The 20776-nt window shown below is 36.5% G+C and overlaps 1 protein-coding gene across 4 annotated transcripts in view; it reads right to left on the bottom strand.

Annotated features, from left to right (window-relative positions):
• Nucleotides 1-20776, bottom strand: part of LOC126821498 (1-phosphatidylinositol 4,5-bisphosphate phosphodiesterase beta-4) — a 315174-nt gene that overhangs the window by 186551 nt on the left and 107847 nt on the right. For all 4 annotated transcript variants that reach the window (XM_056100864.1, XM_056100865.1, XM_056100866.1 and 1 more), the window contains exons 9-10: nucleotides 11012-11112; nucleotides 856-910 (exon numbers count right to left, since the gene is read on the bottom strand). In XM_056100864.1, coding sequence (XP_055956839.1) covers nucleotides 856-910; nucleotides 11012-11112 — 156 coding nt within the window. The remainder of the gene's footprint in view (nucleotides 1-855; nucleotides 911-11011; nucleotides 11113-20776) is intronic.

The raw sequence follows: 20776 nt of genomic DNA, 5'->3' as shown, positions 1-20776 counted from the left end.
GGTGTAAAAAAGTGAAACAAGGGTCATAACTCCAGAAGAAATTAACGGAAATTGCTGAAATTCAATAGGCTTCTTCATTTCACTAATTTAAATGATGCATATTAATTTTATACAGATCGGTTGATAACTTTTTTCATTAGAGCGTTCACAAGATTCAACAAAGTGAAACAAGGGCCATAACTCTAGATGTAATTAACGGAAATTGCTGAAATTCAATAGGCTTCTTTGTTTTACTAATTTAAATGATGCATATAAATTCCATATAGATCGGTTGATAACTTTTGTCATTAGAGTGTTCACAAGGTGCAACAAAGTGAAACAAGGGCCATAACTCCAGAAGAAATTAACAGAAGTTAATAGACTTCTTCATCTCACTAATGCAAACAACATATATCAATTTCAAAACAATCAGTTGATAAATGTAGTCTGTAGAGTGTTCACAAGAAATTGTGGACGATGGACGGACGGGGGCAACGGCAATGTATGACCACATTTCCATGTGGGCGTATAAAAAGAGTTATTTTGTCCTAACGTAGTGACCAATGAAATTGCTTATTTCTGCTCAAGCAGAAAATTCTCATCATTCAACTCGGTCAAGCATTCACCTAATAAACATTAAACTACACCATTTTTGAACATTCTAACTTGATAGAAGGGGAGTTATTGTATCCCCAAAAGTGGGACAGGCAGACAAACCCATTTTAATAGTCCCCTGCTATCTTCAAAAGGCGAGTGACAAATACAAAGATAATGATATGATACAAAGTCTTGTGAGGTAAAAACACATACAGATGACTATTTAATAAACTATAAATCAAATAACTGTGGTTTTATTACTAAGTGTATGGTAATTACCTCATTGAAGAAGTCTATTAACTGTGTAGTGGTTAAATATGGTTTTCCCCCAGAGCTTAAAATTAAAGAAGTAAAATGGCAAAGTATCATCTGATATATTTTAAATAAACCAAACAACCAGCGGTTGCCAGGCAAGATACGCCCACATTTTGCAAGAGATGGATAGAGAACAAGCTAAACCAAAGCGTTCTTGCGTACAATCAGGGGCCATAATCTTGAAAGTTATGGTCTGAAATGCGCAAATATCGAAAGGACTGAGATCTTTGGAATATAAAAATAAGTTTCATCCAAATCGGATAAAAATTGTGACTTCCACAAGCTTCTTATTACATACTTTTACACACTTTGCGTACAAAGTGTGGCCATTTTGTCGGGCGGTTCGTTTCGATTTCCCCCTTCATTAAGGTGGAATAGTGATATATTTAAACAGTTTTTTGTCCTCTAGAGAATCCACAAACTAAAAAACATGATTTTTCGTACAATCCGGGGCCGTAATTCAGGAATTTACAGTCTGATATGCGCAAATAGCAAAAGGAATCAAGATCTTTGAGGCATAAACATATTTGAGTTTCATCAAAATCGGATAACAATTGTGACTTCTAGAGGGTACACACTTGGTATGACATACTTTTACACTATTTGAATACAAGGAGCCACCATTTTGTCACGAAATTGGAACTCAACTGTCATTAGGGTGTAACGGTGATAAATATAAACGTTTTTTAAAATTGGATAAAAATTGTGACCTTTAGAGGGTCCACATAAAAATGCGATTTTCTGTACAATCAAGGGCCATAATTCAGAAAGTTACAATCCGATATGTGTGAATATCATGAGGAACTAGGATCTTTGGGTTATAAACATGTATTTTAAGTTTCATCAAATTCGGATCAAAATTGTGAACTCTAGAGGGTCCACAACCTTGATATACAATATGTTTACACTGTTTGCGTACGAGGAGCAGCCATTTTGTCCGGCAGTTTTGGTCCGATTTTCATGAAATTCAAACTCAATCGAAAGGAACCAAGATCTTTGAGTTATAAACATGCATTTCAAGTTTTATCAAAATCATGACCTCCAGATTGTCCACAACAGGGTTGTAAAAATCCACTAACCCAACGCCCGGGGCTAACAAAAATAACTTATGGGCTAGTGTAGAATATCCCACATTTATCTCTCAAATTCCAAGGAAAACTCAATCATAACAATAGATTTTCTGTAGTAAAACTTAGAGCTGTATGGACATTTTTTGTACCCTTGCTATTTATTCATTCTTGACATTTCATTTCTCCATCTTGCACGCTTTGACAGGTCAAGTATAAACCAGTTGAAATCAGGTTGATTTAAAAACAAAACTCATTTATACTTCATATTAGATTAGTTCTGACATAAATATTTGAAAGCATACCTTTGTATTTTTAAATACAAGATAATTTTGATTATTTAACATGTCAGGTATTTCCAAAGAATTTACTACAGGTGTTAGTTACACACACTCCATGATGAATGGTTCCAGTGACCCGTGTGTTGTCAACTTTGACACAGCATGGCACTTGATTGATAATATAAACAATTTTACTATCCTGTCTATTTTAATATTATATCAGCATATGAAACTGATTTGTTTCATTTTGAGACTCTATAGAGTGACCAGGTAAATAAATACGGTAAAGCAATTTGTCAATCAGTCGAGGGTATCTTGTGCTTTGCAGTAAGTGCTAATAATACGTAACGTATACAAATCTTCAAGCGGGAATTAAAGGACGTTAATTTACCGTGATATATTACAAATGAAATGTGCATATTTTTACTTTTTTCGAATATGACACATGTATAATACATTAAAATCTGATTGAGCTAGAGTAACAACTCATTAAGTAATTATCAGAAAACCATTAGAATTTGTTTGGTTTTTATAAAGTTCTGCCCCATGCTAATGTTTAGTATAAAAAACTTTTATCATCATGGATTTAGCTGTTCAAGTAATAAAAATTCATTGAAAATCAATGTTCGTCTCAAGATCTTAAACTTTGTGTATCAATCTGAAGTCAATCAGATGATAACTTTAGCCTCTAAAGCTGGTAGTAATTATTGGAAATCGCTGAAAATCAATAGGATTCTTCGTCTCATGATCTTAAACACTGTGTATAAAATTAAAGTCAATCGGATATTACATTTTTTGAAGTGACCAAGGGCCATAACTCTGGTAGTAATTATTGGAAATCGCTGAAAGTCAATAGGCTTTTTCGTCTCATGACCTTAAACACTGTGTATAAATTTAAAGTCAATCGAATACTAACTTTAGCCTCTAGAGCATCTACAAGATTTTTTGAAGTGATCAAGAGCCATAACTCTGGTAGTAATTATCGGAAATCGCTGAAAATCCATAAGCTTCTTCGTCTCATGACCTTAAACACTGTGTATAAATTTATAAAGTCAATCGGATATTAACTTGAGCCTCTAGAGCGTCAACAAGCAATTGTGGCTGCCGGACGGCCGGACAGGAGCGACAACAAAAAACGATAGGTTGGCAGGCAACAAAACCTATCTCTAAATATTGAAGATTAAATCTTGTACCTTGTCGAACTATGGACTATTTGCTTGTGGACGCCAGACGGACGGACGGACGGACAGGAGCGAAGACAATATACGACCACATTGAAATGTGGGCGCATAAAAACGATAGGTTGGCAGGCAACAAAACATATCTCCAAATATTGAAGATTAAATCTTGTACCTTGTTGAACTATGGACTAGTTGATATTAATGCCGTGCTAGTGCCTGACAGTAGACTACTAGCCCTGGGCTAGTGGATTCCCAAAATTTTTACGCCCCTGGTCCACAAGCTAAAAACGTGATTTTTCGTACAATCAGGGGCCATAATTCATGAAGTTATGGTCCGATACATGCCAATATCGAAAGGAACCAAGATCTTTGGGAGATAGACCTATATTTCAAGTTTCGTCAAAATCAGATAAAAATTGTGACCTGTAGAGTGTCCACAAACAAATTGTGGACGGACAGGCAGACGGATGGAAGTCCATCCGGACGTACATGGGTGACGACAATATCCTCCACAGGAAAATGTGGGCGTATAAAAAAATGTGCAGTGTACAATTAAAGCATTTATATTGCTTCTTGTATATATGTATTTAGGATAACAAGCCAACAGTGAGGCTGACGTCCCCCGCCGAAATCCCCAAATAAATAGATGACACATATTAATTAATCGCACATCTATTTTTTTCCAAAGTATCAAGCAATCAAACTGATTATCAACTATACACTAAGTTTCATCACTCTCTATCAGATAGGATCAAAGTTATCTTGTCCCAAAGCAGGAAATTGCTTATCTCTGCTTCGCTTTAGCTCGATATGTTAATCATTGAACTCAGTCATCAAGTTTAAACATTCTACCTCAATTAGAAGAAGAGTTGTTATGTTCCAAAGTCTTGACCAATCAAAATGCTTATTGCTCGTTAGCCTAAGCAGAAAATTCTCATCATCGAACTTAGTCAAGGTATTGATGTAATGAAACTATACACCAAGTTTCATCATTCTCACTTAATTAGAACTAAAGTTATCGTGTTCCAAAGCATCAACCAATCAAATTGCTTATCAAGGCATTGACCTAATAAACACCCTAAGCAGAAAATGCTGTTCTTCGCACTCCATCAAGGCATTGACCTTATAAACCCCTACACCAAGTTTGAACATTCAAGCTTAATTAGAAGGAGAGTTATTGTGTTCCAATGTCTCGGCCAATCAAATTGCTTATCGCTCCGCTTACCCTGAGCAGAAAATGCTCTTCATCGAACTTAGTCAAGGTATTGATGTAATGAAACTATACACCAAGTTTCAGCTCTCTCACTTAATTAGAACTAAAGTTATCGTGTCCCAAAGCATCAACCAATCAAATTGCTTATCAAGGCATTGACCTAATAAACACCTACACCAAGTTTGAACATTTCAGGTCAATTAGAAGGTGAGTTATTGTGTCCCAAAAAGTGTGACGGACGGACGGACGGACCGACAGACAGACAGACAGACAGACGAACCCATTTTAATAGTCCCCTGCTTTCTTCGAAAGGCGGGGGACAATAAATAACTTGAATAATACCAAGTAGTCATATTTTCAGGATACAAACTGTCTGATGCCAACACATATATGCACTAGACCTATAACTTTCAAATATGTACCTTCAAGCAGAATTGGGTCGCCTATGCAACCTTCAAAACTTATTTTAATTTATACCAATGACAAGGAAAAATAAGCCTAAAGTAAATTACATGTACACAAGTTAATCATAATTTTACACCATCAAAGGTTTTATATTAATATTTATGCTTTTGAAGGTAATGAGATCATATTTAAAGACTGGTTGCCAGGCAATGGAAATGAAAGGAAATGGGATTTAACACCCTATTGTTCTGCTCCGACTGCCAGGCAACGAAACATGCATGTACATTAATAGGAGCTAAGTCATCCGAGCAGTCTACAAGGAAATATCTTTATGGTATAATAATAATAATAATATCATTGCTGAAATTCAAACGGCTTCTTCGTTTCACTAATCTGAATAATTCAAATTTCATACAGATCGGATGTTCACTTTTGTTATTAGTTAGAGCGTTCACAAGATTCTGTAAAGTGAAAATGTTGAATTTCAATAGGAGTCTTTCTTTCATTTATCTGCAAATGGCAAATCAATTTTAAGCAGATAGGATGGTAACTTTTGCTGTTAGAGTGTTCACAAGGTTCTACAAATTGAAACAAGACCCATAACTCTAAAACTAATGAACAAAAATTGTTAAATTCAGTACGCTGCTCCATTGTGGACAAACAGACGTCCGGACGGACAGGGGCGACGACAATATAAGTCCACATGAAAATGTGGGTGTATAAAAACGCAATGCCTAATTCGTGAAATATTTCTGGTAAACGTTTTCTTGGGCTTTCCTATCTTATGGCACATAGTTGAAACTTGTGATGGGTCTCTTTTTGTGGAGTTCTGGGTTTGAACCCAATATCAGTTCTTGGTTATGAACTTTGTTCGTGCAAATGCAACACTTGACATTTTTCATGATTTTAAGCAGTCCCATGTCACACGTTTTGCACTACATTCCCTGCACTCTGGCCCTTTAAATACAGATCAAAATTTGGCACTATTGCACTTTTGCACCTCTACCAGTTTCCGTGGTTGTAGAGAATTGAAATTTGCAGGGGATGTTCAGCGGGACTAGCCATGATCTCACACCAAATTTCAGCCGAATCGATCAATAACTTTTTTATTTAACCGACTTTTTATCTTCAGACGAGATACGATTTCATCCGTTCGACGCCATTTTCTTTGTTGACTATTTAGACTCGAATAACAAGACACTAAGACGGATTCCGACACATTGCGCTTCCTGTCTAACACTGCAGTTTGTAATAATAATAATAATTTTCGTATACTTTAATTTGAGCGATAAGCCACCATTGTTTATAAACGACTATTTGGCGATGACTAGTTGGATTGGCCTTTACGTGTGAATATCACTGTGACCTTGACGCCGACCCCGACTTCAAATTTCCCATCGAGATCGGGACCTTTGCACTTATATGTGCTACACCCCTATTTCTTGCTGTATATTAGAGATTAATGTTCGGGGTGAAAATAGAGAATATGCCCCTGATAAATGATGATTATATGTGCTACGCCCCTATTTCTTGCTGTATATTAGAGGTTAATGTTCGGGGTGAAAACAGAGAATATGCCCCTGATAAATGATGATTGGGTCAAAGTAGTGGGTCATAGTCATGTTACAGAAAATTGAACTCAAACTTTTTAAAGGCAGTTTTGGGACATTTGACCTTGACTTACGACCTTCACCCCGTAACCATTTTAAAAGACCATCATCTTGGCTTGGACCATCAACGTTTACCTTGGTTCTGCCACACACTGCTTGGTCAGAAAACGGTCAAACGCAGAGGGTCAGTGTTCGAAAGGAAAGCTATGGGCGTGGTCAATATGAAAGGTCATGCTGACCTCCAGTAAACAACGCTAACCAACCTTGACATCTACTTTGACCTTGACTTCAAACTTCCCATCGATCTCGGGGCTTTTGCGTTTATGCTTGCCATGGCCCATATCTTGCTGTATTATCATGGTCAATGTTTGCCTTGAAAGCAGAGATGACGCCCTTCAAAAAAGATAACTCAGTCAAAGTCGTGGGCCAAGGTCATGTTACAGAAAATTGATCTCAAACTTTTCAAAGGCAGTTTTGGGACATTTGACCTTCACTTACGACCTTCACCCCATATCCATTTTAAAAGGCCATCATCTTGGCTTGGACCATCGACATTTACCTTTGTCCTGTCACACACTGCTTAGTCAGAAAACGGTCAAACACAGAGGGCCCGTGTTCGAAAGGAAGACAATGGGCATGGTCAATAAGAAAGGTTGTGGTGACATCCGGTCATCAACGCTAACCAACTGTGAACAGGACTTTGACCATGACTCCAAACTTCCCATCTATATCGAGGCCTTTGCGTTCATGCGCGCCATGGCCATATTTCTTGCTGTTTTATCAAGGTTAATGTTGGAGGTCAAAGCAGTGACGACACCCTTCGGAAAAGATGATTGTGTCAAAGTCGTGAGACAAGGTCATGTTACAGAAAACTGAATTCAAACTTTTCAAAGGCAATTTTGGGACATTTGACCTTAAATTACGACAATCACCCCGTAACCATTTTAAGAAACCATCATCTTGGCTAGGACCATTGACGTTTACCTTGGTCCTGTCACACACTGCTTGGCCAGCAACCGGTCAAACGCTGACAGCCTGTGTTCGAGAGGAAGGCTATGGCCGTGGTCAATATGAAAGGTCGTGGTGACTTCCAGTAATCAACCGTGACTTTGATTTTGACCTTGACTCCAAATTTCCCATCGATTTCGGGACCTTTGCGTTTATGCGCGCTATGGCCTTATTTCTTGCTGTATTATCAAGGTTAATGTTCGAGGTGAAAGCAGAGATGACGCCCCTCAGAAAAGATAATTGGGTCAAGTTGTGGGTCAAGGTCATATTACGGGAAACTGAACTCGAACTATTTAAAGGCAGTTTATGGACATTTGACCTTCACTCTGTAACCGTTATAAAAGGCCATAATCTTGGCTTGGACCGTGATAGGTTTTCTCCGAAGATTTTCTTATGGTCAAATCAGTTTCTATCAGGAGAGGGTGTCGAGTTTCTATTGTTTGTTTATTTCGATAAAAAGTAGAAATACAAATTGACGATCTTTATTATTATACAGTATATTCCCGTCCACAATGCGAAAATTTAATACAAAATAATTGTCCCTTGTGCAATTTGCATGCATGTTTGAACCCAAATACAGGGAGTATTTATTACCACTTTCTTTTATTTGTATGGAATTGGGTGATAAATATATATTCATGTTCAAGAAATGGGTGTTTTCAGATTTAGATCCCATGGTTTGCATGACAACGGATATGTGTTTGAGTAATAAAACACATAAGCATATATTGTGAAGTTGTCAAAATTCTAATAAGAGAGAGAGAGAAATGGGGTTTAACGTCTACTTGACACAAACTAGGTCATTTCGGGACTAACATATGGTTTAATTTTATTTACATAACTCGCTTGCGCGTAGGGGTCTTTAGCAGTGGGAGGAAACCGGAGGACCCGGAGAAAAAGCACGAGGTTGCACAGGCGACCCTACTCCTTGCCACGTACAACCGGGGATTCGAAACCACGCCAGTCAACTCAATGACAGACTGTATGATACATCGCGCGCACGCTAACCATTCAGCCATCCAACCCCCCCCCCTCTAATAAGAAGTACAAAATTAAAATAACAATGATACAGAGAAATCCCAATCATATAAAGGCCAATATTCAATCTGCAAAATAGTTAATTATTAAAACATAGTTAAAACTTCAAAAAGTGTGACGAATAATCACTAAAAAAAAAACAACGGCAACAAATCACGAACAATACAAATATCAATTTCAAGCTAAACAACATAGATCTGTTGATCGTGTACGGTCTAACTATTAATCACTAAATGACAATTAATGACAAATCTCTATTGGTTAGGGTTTTGTCATTTGGTATACGTAATACTTTTTCCTGAACTAATTACATCGCCGAAGGTATATACAGCTTTGTTGTTAATGCAAACAACAGTTTCTGACATGAGCAAGTGCCCAGAAGCAAACACACCAGGAGTCAATTCAAACTGTCACACTGGTAAAGGTCGATGATGGGCATTTGAAATGGTTACAGAGTGAAGGTCGTAAGCCAAGGTCAAATGTTCAAAAACTGACTTTGAAAAGTTTGAGTTGCCTGCTTTAAACCCCAGACATTAACCTCATACATGCAGCAAGAAAAAGCCTGGGCATAGCACATAAGCGCAAAGGTCCCGATCTCGATGGGAAATTTAAGTCAGGTTCAGCGTCACGTAAAGGCTAATCCAACTAGTCATTGCCAAATAGTCGTTTATAAAAAATGGTGGCTTAACGCAAAAGTTAAAATATACGAAAATTATTGTTATTATTACGAACTACAGCGTTAGGCAGGAAGCGTAGTCTTAGTGTCTTGTTATTCGAGTCTAAATAGTCAACAAAGAAAATGGCGAAGAATGGATCAATTTGTATCTCTTCTGAAGATAAAAAGTTGGTACAATAAAAAGTTATTCATCGATTCGGCTGAAATTTGGTGTGAGATGATGGCTAGTCCCCCTTAACATCCCCTTAACGGGAACTGATAGAGGTGCGAAAGTACAATAGCGCCCAAAATTTCAACATTTATCACTACGGAAAAATGCCACACCTTACACAAGTAAACTTACAGGAACAGAGCTATTGGCATGCTGGATCAGGAGGCTTCACAGATACACTTTATGTCCACCCATTGACCATTGCTCGTCTCAGACCACACTTCCACGCCAATGGAAGAGTTGCCGATTGACCCTGACCTGGAGCGCCACCTGTAACAACTACTGCTCAAGATTGCCACATCCGACTACAGCATCTGCGCAACAGGTTCCAGTTAGCTACTGCTACTGCAAGGGGAACTGTTGGAACACGGCAACGTCAGATCAGCCCTCAAACAGTCTGAAGACGCCTGGCTGTTCTTGGGTTACGCTGCCGTCGACCATACCAAGCTCAAATCCCTTTGCATCGTCATCAACTTGCCATGGGCCACAAATCAGGGATATCTGCATAACACACCATGGCGAAATGTCATCTTCTTGGATGAATCGCGATTCAACCTCAGTTTTCCTGATGGACGTAACCGTATCTACCGTCGTCGACATGAACGCTTTGCTCGTAACTGCGTGCTGGAAAGGGATCGTTTTTTTTTGGGGGGGGGGGGGAGGTGGCGGCATGGTTTGGGCCGCTATCAACGTCAACTTCCGGACCCAGTTAGTGGTGGTCCAAGGCAATCTCAACGCTCAACATTATGTTGACGCCATCCTTCGTCCGGTGTTATGGTTGGCCATAACCTGATCGAACACCTTTGGGATGAACTTGGACGACGAGTTCGAACTCAAGCCGTGGCACCACAAACTGTTCCAGACTTGGCACAGGCACTCTAAAATCATTGGCAAACAATCCCACAGCGTGTAGAGTGACATCTGTGCCAGTCCATGCTAAGGCGAATTCAGGTATGAGTAAGAGATCAGGGGGTGGACATACCCAATATTGACTTCAGCTGACCCCTGCTTTGTTTCATGGTTCTCTGACGTTACGGTTTTGTGCATTTGTAGTGAATTCTTTTGTGAAATTATCCACAGATGCTTGTTATCTCGATTTTGTCAATTGTTATGTACATTTGTTAAAAGTTGTTGCAGTAAATAAACTTTGAATTTGGCATTGCGTTCTTAATGGCTTTGAGTGTATATGAAATCCTTGAAGATCAATACGATTCTTTGTCTCATGAGCTTAAACACTGTGTATAAATTTGAAGTCATCCAGATGATAACTTTAGCTTCTAGATCATCCACAAGTTACTGTGGATGATGATGGACTGATGGATAAGGGCGACGACAATATAAGATTACATTTCAATGTGGGCTTATAAAATAAAAATATATAATAATTTAGTCACAGTATAAATTGTTCCAATTTCTTATGTTTAACTTACAGTTCTTTAAAGAGTTCTTCTATATCAGTTCTTGGGCAAATTTTGTGATATAATTCATAAAATTTGTCAAAGGTAAATGCTGATGGTTCAATTTCATCAAACTGTAATTGATAAAATAATCAGATTATTTTAAAGACTATAAATAAGACAACAATTGCCAATAATGGTAGAGTATATTCTTTGAATGGCATTTAGTAATTGGAACATAATCAAATGACACACTATTTATGGAATAACACTTACTATCGTTTATTTCACCGCGACGTTTCAACAAGATTTCACATATTGGTCACTTTTCAGTATTGGGCACTTTTAGAATTAAAATTTTGATATTTCAAATATTTCATTACTTTCCATCCATGCACCAATACCTGCTGTAATATTGTAAATAAAACTGGTTCAGTGAATATTTTTTGAATTTTTTTATCTATCAACAATTGTCAAAATTCGTTATTTTCAACCTGCAAAATTGTGACATGGAAATCTGAACCTTTTCATTCCATGATTGCCAGTATTACGGGCAAAGAAATGAAGCATTCTGACTTTTAATGAAATAAATAATTGTTCAAATCATCATTTAAAACCATATTTGACACTCCCCTGTTTGTTGATTGCTTTTTACATTCATCTGACTATGAGGTTGCGCACGTTACCTTTCGTGTCCATAAAATATTAAAAAATTGTTTTTGTTTGGGAAACCGCAATGGGACGATAAACCTACGAATGTTATTTTAGAATGTTGAATTCGGTCGTTCTAAAGAATATACCTTTGCATGACAAGCCAAAATTATAATGTAATGAAAAAAAAAAACAAAGGTCATTCATTGATACATTTATTCATGTCCTATTTTCATTTGTAACGTCGCTAAAACATTTACTTCCTTCGTCTTCGATCACCCATCCATCGCTGTAGGCGGTCCTTTGTTTCTAAAAATAGATATTTACGACACTGTCGGCAGACGGCATTTGTTTCATCTTTGGTCTTGTTGTGTCCCGCCAGGTGTGAAAGCTGTAACGTCTGTAAGAATTGTGAGTATACATTAACAAATGGCCTAATAAGTTAAAGGAACAATGTGTGTTATGAAAAAACAGACGATATGATGGAAGATAGTTACCTTGGTTACTGAAATTCAATGTGTATGTTAACCGTACGAGAGCCGTGCGAAGTACGTCGAACTATATTTCAGTGATTTCACATTTAATGCTTGGTTTCCGTGTAATGTCGGTAAATCACTTTTTCAGGTTCTATTACTAATATAAAATAAATCTTGTATATTTTGTGGTACATTGTTTAAAAATATCTTGATTTAGCCTATAATTTAGAAACAATAACAGTACATTGCTACTTTTATAAGACCGTGACAGGCAATGCAATTTAAGCTAGATTCCCTTTTGATTTCAATATTGGCATCAATTTATAATTATATTTTTCAAATCCTGGAAATCAAGGGGGATGAGGTGTTTCTCCAATATATGGAACAGTCTGGGGATTTTTATCGTTGGCCAACAAGGGAGGATCAAAGTTGGGAAATGGTTTATTCCATAACAAAAAAACTAAATCTCCCCGCAATTGTGGAATATAAAAGTTGTAACCGGTTTCAGTTGTTTAAATTTGTTTAATGAATTATTGGCACCAGTTTTTTCTGGATTTGTTATTTTTATAATAAAGAAAATGTTAAATGTGATTTGTATTTTTCTATTTTGGTGTCCATCATAAAAATGTAACATACACAACCAATTAATTTTCTTGAAACCAAGAAAGACAAATTGGAATTAAAACCAGTAACATTGGAGTCCATTATAAGGCTTATCATTTAACATTAGAATTGATAAATAGAGATTAAATGTTATGGCCATGGTAAAATGTGAGTAAACACTGTACACGCAATAAGGTTTGTAGTTTTTTGTTTTGAAATATTTTGGTCTTAAAAGCGTAAAAAATCTGGATGCTGATATAGCACATGAAAAATTGTGTACAGTTTCAAAGATAGGTTGCCAGGCAACTAAACATACGCCCACAGCAGTTAAATCGTTCGGGCAGTCAACAAGTGTTGTTGCATATTTTTACTTTTTTCGTTAATGAAACATTTATAATACACTAAAATCTGATTAAGAGTAACAACTCATTAAGTAATTATCAGAAAACCATTGGAATTTGTTTGGTTTTTATAAAGTTCTGCCCCATGCTAAAATTTAGTATACGAAACTTTTAATATCATGGATTTAGCTGTTCAAGTCATAAAAGTTCATTGAAAATCAATATACTTGTTCGTCTCAAGATCTTAAAGTAATTATCAGACATCGTTGAAAATCAATAGGATTCTTCGTCTTATGACCTCAAATTTAAAGTCAATCGGATATTAACTTTAGCCTATAGAGCATCCACACAATATTTTGAAGTGATCAAGGGGTATAACTCTGGCAGTAATTATCGAAAATCACTGAAAATGAATAGAATTTTTCGTCTCATGATCTTAAACACTGTGCATAAATTTAAAGTCAATCGGATATTAACTTTAGCCTCTAGAGCGTCCACAAGATTTTTCAAAGTTATCAAGGGCCATTACTCTGGCAGTAATTATCGTAAATCGCTGAAAATCAATAGGCTTCTTCGTCTCATGACCTCAAACACTGTGTATAAATTTAAAGTCAATCGGATATTAACTTTGGCCTGTAGAGCGTCCACAAGATTTTTCAAAGTGATCAAGGGCCATAACTCTGAGAGTAATTTTGGAAATCGCTGAAAATGAATAGACATCTTCGTCTCATGACCTTAAACACTGTGTATAAATTTAAAGTCAATCGGATATTAACTTTAGCCTCTAGAGCGTCCACAAGATTTTTTGAAGTGATCAAGGACCATAACTCTGGCAGTAATTGTCGGAAATCGCTGAAAATCAATAGGCTTCTTCGTCTCATGGCCTTAAACACTGTATATAAATCGGATATTAACTTTAGCCTGTGACGACGCAAGGCCGGGGGCGACGACAATATACGACCACATTTCAATGTGTGCGTATAAAAATTGTACAAAACCTGAGTCACTATTTGTGTCCTGTGTAACATGCACAACCCTTAAACATTAATTCTCAGAAGTTGCATTATATTTTCGTTCTAAAATATGAAAATGTTACATATTTTTCTTTGTATGCAGATAAATTTAAGCAAAATTAGTGAAGGTTTATTTTCTTGCAATTATGTCACACTTTTGTGCACAATACCAAAAAGTGACCCATATACAAACACCAATGCAAACTATCCAATGGAATGCAAGGAAGGTGGAAATGAGTAGCTGTATTACAAGCTATTGATGAAACATAGGTACATACATGTACATAATTGTTTGGAGATAATACTCTACCGTTCTCAGATAACACAGTTTTCATGGAACAACAAGTCGTTATCAAGCATATACACAAGTAGATAAAACAAGCCAACATACTAATTACACGCACATTTATTTTTTTCAAAAGTATCAAGCAATCAAACTGATTATCATCAATTAAAAGCAGCGTTGTTATGTTCCAAAGTCTTCCAATCAAACTGCTTATAGCTCCTTAGCCTCAGCAGAAAATTCTCATCATCCAACTTAGTCAAGGTAATGATATAATGAATCTATACTAGGGGTTTCATTACTCTCACTTAATTATAACCAAAGTTATCGTGCCCCAAAGCATCAACCAATCAGATTGCTTATCTCTGGTTATCGTAAGCAGACAATGTTCATCATCAATCTCTGACAAGGCATTCACCTAATGAACACCTACACCAAGTTTGAACATTCTATCTCAATTAGAAGGAGAGTTACTGTGTTCCAAAGTCTCGACCAATCAAATTGATTATTGCTTCGCTTACCCTTGGCAGAAAATGTTCATTATCAAACTTAGTCAAGGTATTGATGTAATGAAACTATACACCAAGTTTCATCACTCTCACTTAATTAGAACTAAAGTTATCATGTCCCAAAGCTTCAACCAATCAAAATGCTTATCTCTGCTTACCCTAAGCAGAAAATGGTCATTTTCGAACTTCATCAAGGCATTGACCTAATAAACACCTACACCAAGTTTGAACAATCTACCTCAATTTGATTATTGCTCTGCTTACCCTGAGCAGAAACTGCTCATTATTAAACTTAGTTAAGGTATTCATCTAATCGAACTATACACCAAGTTTTATCACATTCACTTTATTAGAACTAAAGTTATTGTGTCCCAAAGCATCAACCAATCAAAGTGCTAATCTCTGCTTACCCTAAGCAGAAAATGCTCATCTTCGAACTCCATCAAGGCATTGATGACCTAATAAACACCTACACCAAGTTTGAACATTCTAGCTCAATTAGAAAGAAGAGTTATTGTGTCCCAAAAAGTGTGACGGACAGACAGACAGACGGACGAACCCATTTTAATAGTCCCCTGCTTTCTTCGAAAGGCGGGGGAAAATAATCAGTTAAACCTAGTATATTAGCTTACATGTATATTCTATTAACATAACATGATACCATTTTCATGTTTTGTTATTTTAAAGAGGATATACAAGTAGGAGTTTAGTTGTATTCAAGACATCTTACTATGCATTATGGAATGAAGATCATCAGTTTCTCAAGTCTGTGATTATATTCATCTTTATACCTTCTTGTGGAGAGAGAGAGAGAGAGAGAGGGGGGGGTTAACCTCCACTGACACAAACTAGGTCATTAGGTCATTTCGGGACTAACATATATTTCAATTTTATTCCAATAATTCGTTTGCGCCATTAGGGGTCTTTAGCAGTGGGAGGAAACCAGAGGCCCTGGAGAAAACCCATAAGGTTGGACAGGCGACCCTACGCCTTGTCACGTACAACTGGGAAATCGAAACCTTATCAGCTGACTCAATGACAGACCTTATGATACAACATGCACAAGCTAACCATTTGCCCCCCCCCCCTCTTTTGGTGTTTGTAAACACATACAATGTTAGAATATAAACATGTGACATCAAAGTCTGGCGCTCTATATTTACATTTGTCATCTTTGAGTTCATGGCAATACATTATTATATTCATATGTTGCAGAATCTGGACATGGATTTCAAATTTGATAGAAAATAAGATAAACTGGAGATAGGAATTTTTTCTATCGAACATTTCCTATCACAAAATTATCAACTCTTCACAACGACATCATTTGGGACTGAAAAATCATTAAAGATCTCCATTAATCAATTAGCTAGTTAGTGAATAACCTTGAATATTTTTTTTACTGGTGATTGTCAATATCTACTATCTTTCAACTGCATATCAACAAAAATGATGGTGTAACTTATATTTCCCATACATGGTGGGCAGACAATAATTTCAAAGTGACTTGATCTGGTGAAGTATACAATCTCATCAAAACTCATTTTTGTCAAACATCATTTGATAATTGATAAAAATCGTTTGGAAATTACAAAAATGGTTTAATTAGTACCATGGTTTAATTTAATGGTACACCGTTTAATTTCTCCAAGAGGGGTTTAGAAATGGCTGACCCGTTGACTTATCTAATGCGTTTATTTATTAGACGAGCAGTCCAATTTCCCAAGGAACGTTTAGAAATCAACACCTGTTAATTTATCTACTGTGTTTAACTATTAGATGAATCGTTTATTTTCCTGCGAGCCGTTTATCCAATCAGTATATTTTGATTACGATTATTTGCATATGAAGTGCGGATAAAAATGGTGAATATAAAAAAGATAGGTTGCCAGGCAATGAAACATACGCCAACAGCAGCTAAATCGTCCGGGCAGTCAACAAGTGTTGTCGCATATTTTTACTTTTTTCGGTAATGAAACATTTATAATACACTAAAATCTGATTAAGAGTAACAACTCATGAAGTAATAATCAGAAAATGATTAGAATTTGTTTGGTTTTTATAAAGTTCTGCCCCATGCTAACGTTTAATATAAAAAGCTTTTAATATCATGGATTTAGCTGTTCAAGTCATAAAAATATACGACCACAATATACGACCACATTTCAATGTGGGCGTATAAAAATGAAAACCTGAAGAAGATCCAATGAGAAATAACCTGCATTATTTGTGATTGTTTTTAGTGTTTAGTGTGCATAATTATAAATACATACAATTTGCTTTTTGTTATTAATTTCTCATAGCTAAATCTATACTAATATTTGTGACTGTCGTTTGTCTGTCTGTCTGTCTGTTCGGGGTTGGCGGCTACACTAGGTCTGCCCCGAGTCTGAAATTTAGTGTATAGGGGTAGCTCGGAACGGGGAGTAACATAGGCCAGGTGGCGTTAGTCTACCACTTCCGGTTTCATAGTTATGACCCGCGAGCGAGGCCGGTCTGTTCGGGTATCTGTCTGTCTGTCTGTTCGGGGTTGGGGCTACACTAGGTCTGCCCCGAGTCTGAAATTTGGGGTATAGGGGTAGCTCGGACTGGGGAGTAACATAGGCCAGGTGGCGTTAGTCTACCACTTCTGGTTTCAGAGTTATGACAGCCGAGTGAAGCCGGGTATCCTGCTGGTATTTATTTATAAATCTGTTTCAATTTCGAGATGTGGATTTTGAGTTGGTACCTAACTTGACACAAAAATGTAACACCGGTGTCCAATCCTCGTTATGTGACCTCCCCGACGCACATTATTTTTTAATACCATACGTATAGGGTAGTGATAAATGTACCTTTGATTTAATGCAATATGATTCGGGTATAACAAAAATAATATACAAAGCTTTTAATATCATGGATTTAGCTGTTCAAGTCATAAAAATATACGACCACATTTCAATGTGGGCGTATAAAAATGAAAACCTGAAGAAGATCCAATGAGAAATAACCTGCATTATTTGTGATTGTTTTTAGTGTTTAGTGTGCATACATATAAATACATACCATTTGCTTTTTGTTATTAATTTATCATAGCTAAATATTTATTTATAAATCCGTTTCGGTTACGGGAATGTGGATTTTGAGTTGGTTCCTAACTTGACACAAAGATTTGTTGCCAGGCAACTAACCATACGCCCACAGCAGCTAAATCGTCAGAGCGGTCGACAAGAGTTGTCGTATATTTGTTCTTTTGTAGGTAATTAGGGGGCATTTAATGGACAATTTCATACAGATGACATTATAATTTTCGTCGTTTGAGGGTTCACAAGGTTCTAAAAACTAAAACAAGGGCCGTAACTCTGGAAGTAATCTACAGAAATTGTTGAAATTCGACAGACTTTTTCGTTTTACTAATTCAAATAATACATATCAATTTCATACAGATCGGATGATAACTTTTGTCGTTCGAACGTTCACAAGGTTCAACAAAGTAAAACAAGGGCCATAACTCTAGAAGTAATTGACAGAAATTGCTAACATTCAATAGGCTTCTTCATTTCACTAATTTAAATGATGGGTGATAACTTTTGTCTTTCAAGCATTCACAAGATTTAACAATGTGAAACAAGGGGCATAACTCTAGATGTAATTAACGGAAATTTGCTGAAACTCAATAGGCTTGTTCGTTTTACTAATTTAAACGATACCTATAAATTTCATACAGATCGGATAATAGTTTTGTCGTTAAAGCATTCACAAGGTACAACACAGTGAAAAAAGGGCCATTACTCACGGTGTAATTAACGGAAATTGCTGAAATTCAATATGATTCTTCGTTTCACTAATTTAAATGATGCATATCAATTTCAAACAGATCGGATGATAACTGTTGTCATTAGAGCGTTCAAATGATTCAACAAAGTGAAACAAGGGCCATAACTCTAGATGTAATTAACAGAAATTGCTGAAATTCCATAAGCTTCATTGTTTTACTAATCTAAATGATGCATATAAATTTCATACAGATCGGATAATAACTTTTGTCGTTAGAGCATAAACAAGGTACAACAAAGTGAAACAAGGGCCATAACTCACGGCGTAATTAAAGGAAATTGCTGAAATTCAATATGATTCTTCGTTTCACTAATTTAAATGATGCATATCAATTTCAAACAGATCAGATGATTCAACAAAGTGAAACTAGGGCCATAACTCTAGATGTAATTAACGGAAATTGCTGAAATTCAATAGGCTTCTTTGGTTTACTAATTTAAATGATGCATATAAATTTCATACAGATCGGTTGATAACTTTTGTTGTTAAAGTGAAACAAGGGCCATAACTCTAGATGTAATTAACGGAAATTGCTGAAATTCCATAAGCTTCATTGTTTTACTAATCTAAATGATGCATATAAATTTCATACCGATCGGATGATAACTTTTGTCGTTAGAGCATTCACAAGGTACAAAAAAGTGAAACAAGGGCCATAGGCATAACTCACGGCGTAATTAAAGGAAATTGCTGAAATTCAATATGATTCCTCGTTTCACTAATTTAAATGATGCATATCAATTTCAAACAGATCGGATGATAACTGTTGTCATTAGAGCGTTCACAAGATTCAACAATGTGAATCAAGGGCAATAACTCTAGATGCAATTAACGGAAATTGCTGAAATTCAATAGGCTTCTTTGTTTTACTAATTTAAATGATGCATATAAATTTCATACAGATCCGTTCATAACTTTTGTCGTAATAGCGTTCACAAGGCGCAACAAAGTGAAACAAGGGCCATAACTCCAGACGACATTAAGAGAAGTTATTGAAATTAAATAGGCTTCTTCATCTCACTAATGCAAACAACATATATCAATTTCAAAACAATCAGATGATAAATGTAGTCTGTAGAGTGTTCACAAGAAATTGTGGACAACGGACGGATGGACCGACGGACGGGGCCGACGGCAATATACGACCACATTTCCATGTGGGCGTATAAAAATGTAACACCGGTGTCTAATCCTCGTTATGTGACCTCCAGGGTAGGGAGTCAACTTGTACACACGTAAATCAGATGCGTGAGATTTATCATTCGTGGATGTGTTGTCAGTGTGGGAAATACTGTTTTAAATGGATATATAAATATACGTTTTATGATTGTGGACAAAACGATACCTGCCGTCGTATGAATCCTGAAAAATAATATTTCACCGTATCGCAACAGGTCAGTACTAAAACTAACACTTATTACAGTATTTCAACATCGTGAGGCAAAATAGACATTAGGCGGCAAAACTGAACGATGACCAATAACTAACACATCGTAATGTCTGAACATCGCACATGAAATTAGATGTTTGACAACAAAATTGAACACCTTGCGTAATTAGACACCTTGACTGATTTTAATCACGGCTCGGGAAATTGAACGTTCCAACTAATTATTGAACAGTCGTGCTAATTAGACGGGACGCTTATAATTCAACACGTGTCGAGAAACTAAACACTAGTTAATTAGACACTTGGTAATCAAAATTTAACAGTGAGATTGAAATTCGATAGAAGTACAAGTTGAGCACTATTCGCCGAAATTAAACAATATTTATGAATAATTGGACACAGAGTAGAAATTAACGCTATTTACGCTAGATTAAACGGTACCAATGTTACAGTGTTACCTGGGATGTATCATGTCTGTGACTTGTCTACGATATCACCTCAGGTGGAAGTGGACGTAAAACTCCAGGAACGAACGAACGAATGGGATGTGATTTACTGAACTCCAAATGTATAATTACCTTGGACGTGATTTACCTATTTTTGATGTATTTGCCAATGGCCGAATTACTATTTTGAATGGATAATGGATAATAATACTACGACCACGGTAAGGTGAGCATCTATGGGTGTGCTTTTTTTATATTCACCATTTTTAT

The sequence above is a fragment of the Patella vulgata genome, chromosome 5 (genome assembly GCF_932274485.2).
Source record: "Patella vulgata chromosome 5, xgPatVulg1.2, whole genome shotgun sequence".
NCBI classification, from domain to species: domain Eukaryota; kingdom Metazoa; phylum Mollusca; class Gastropoda; family Patellidae; genus Patella; species Patella vulgata.
This window is presented reverse-complemented; position numbering and strand designations above follow the sequence as displayed.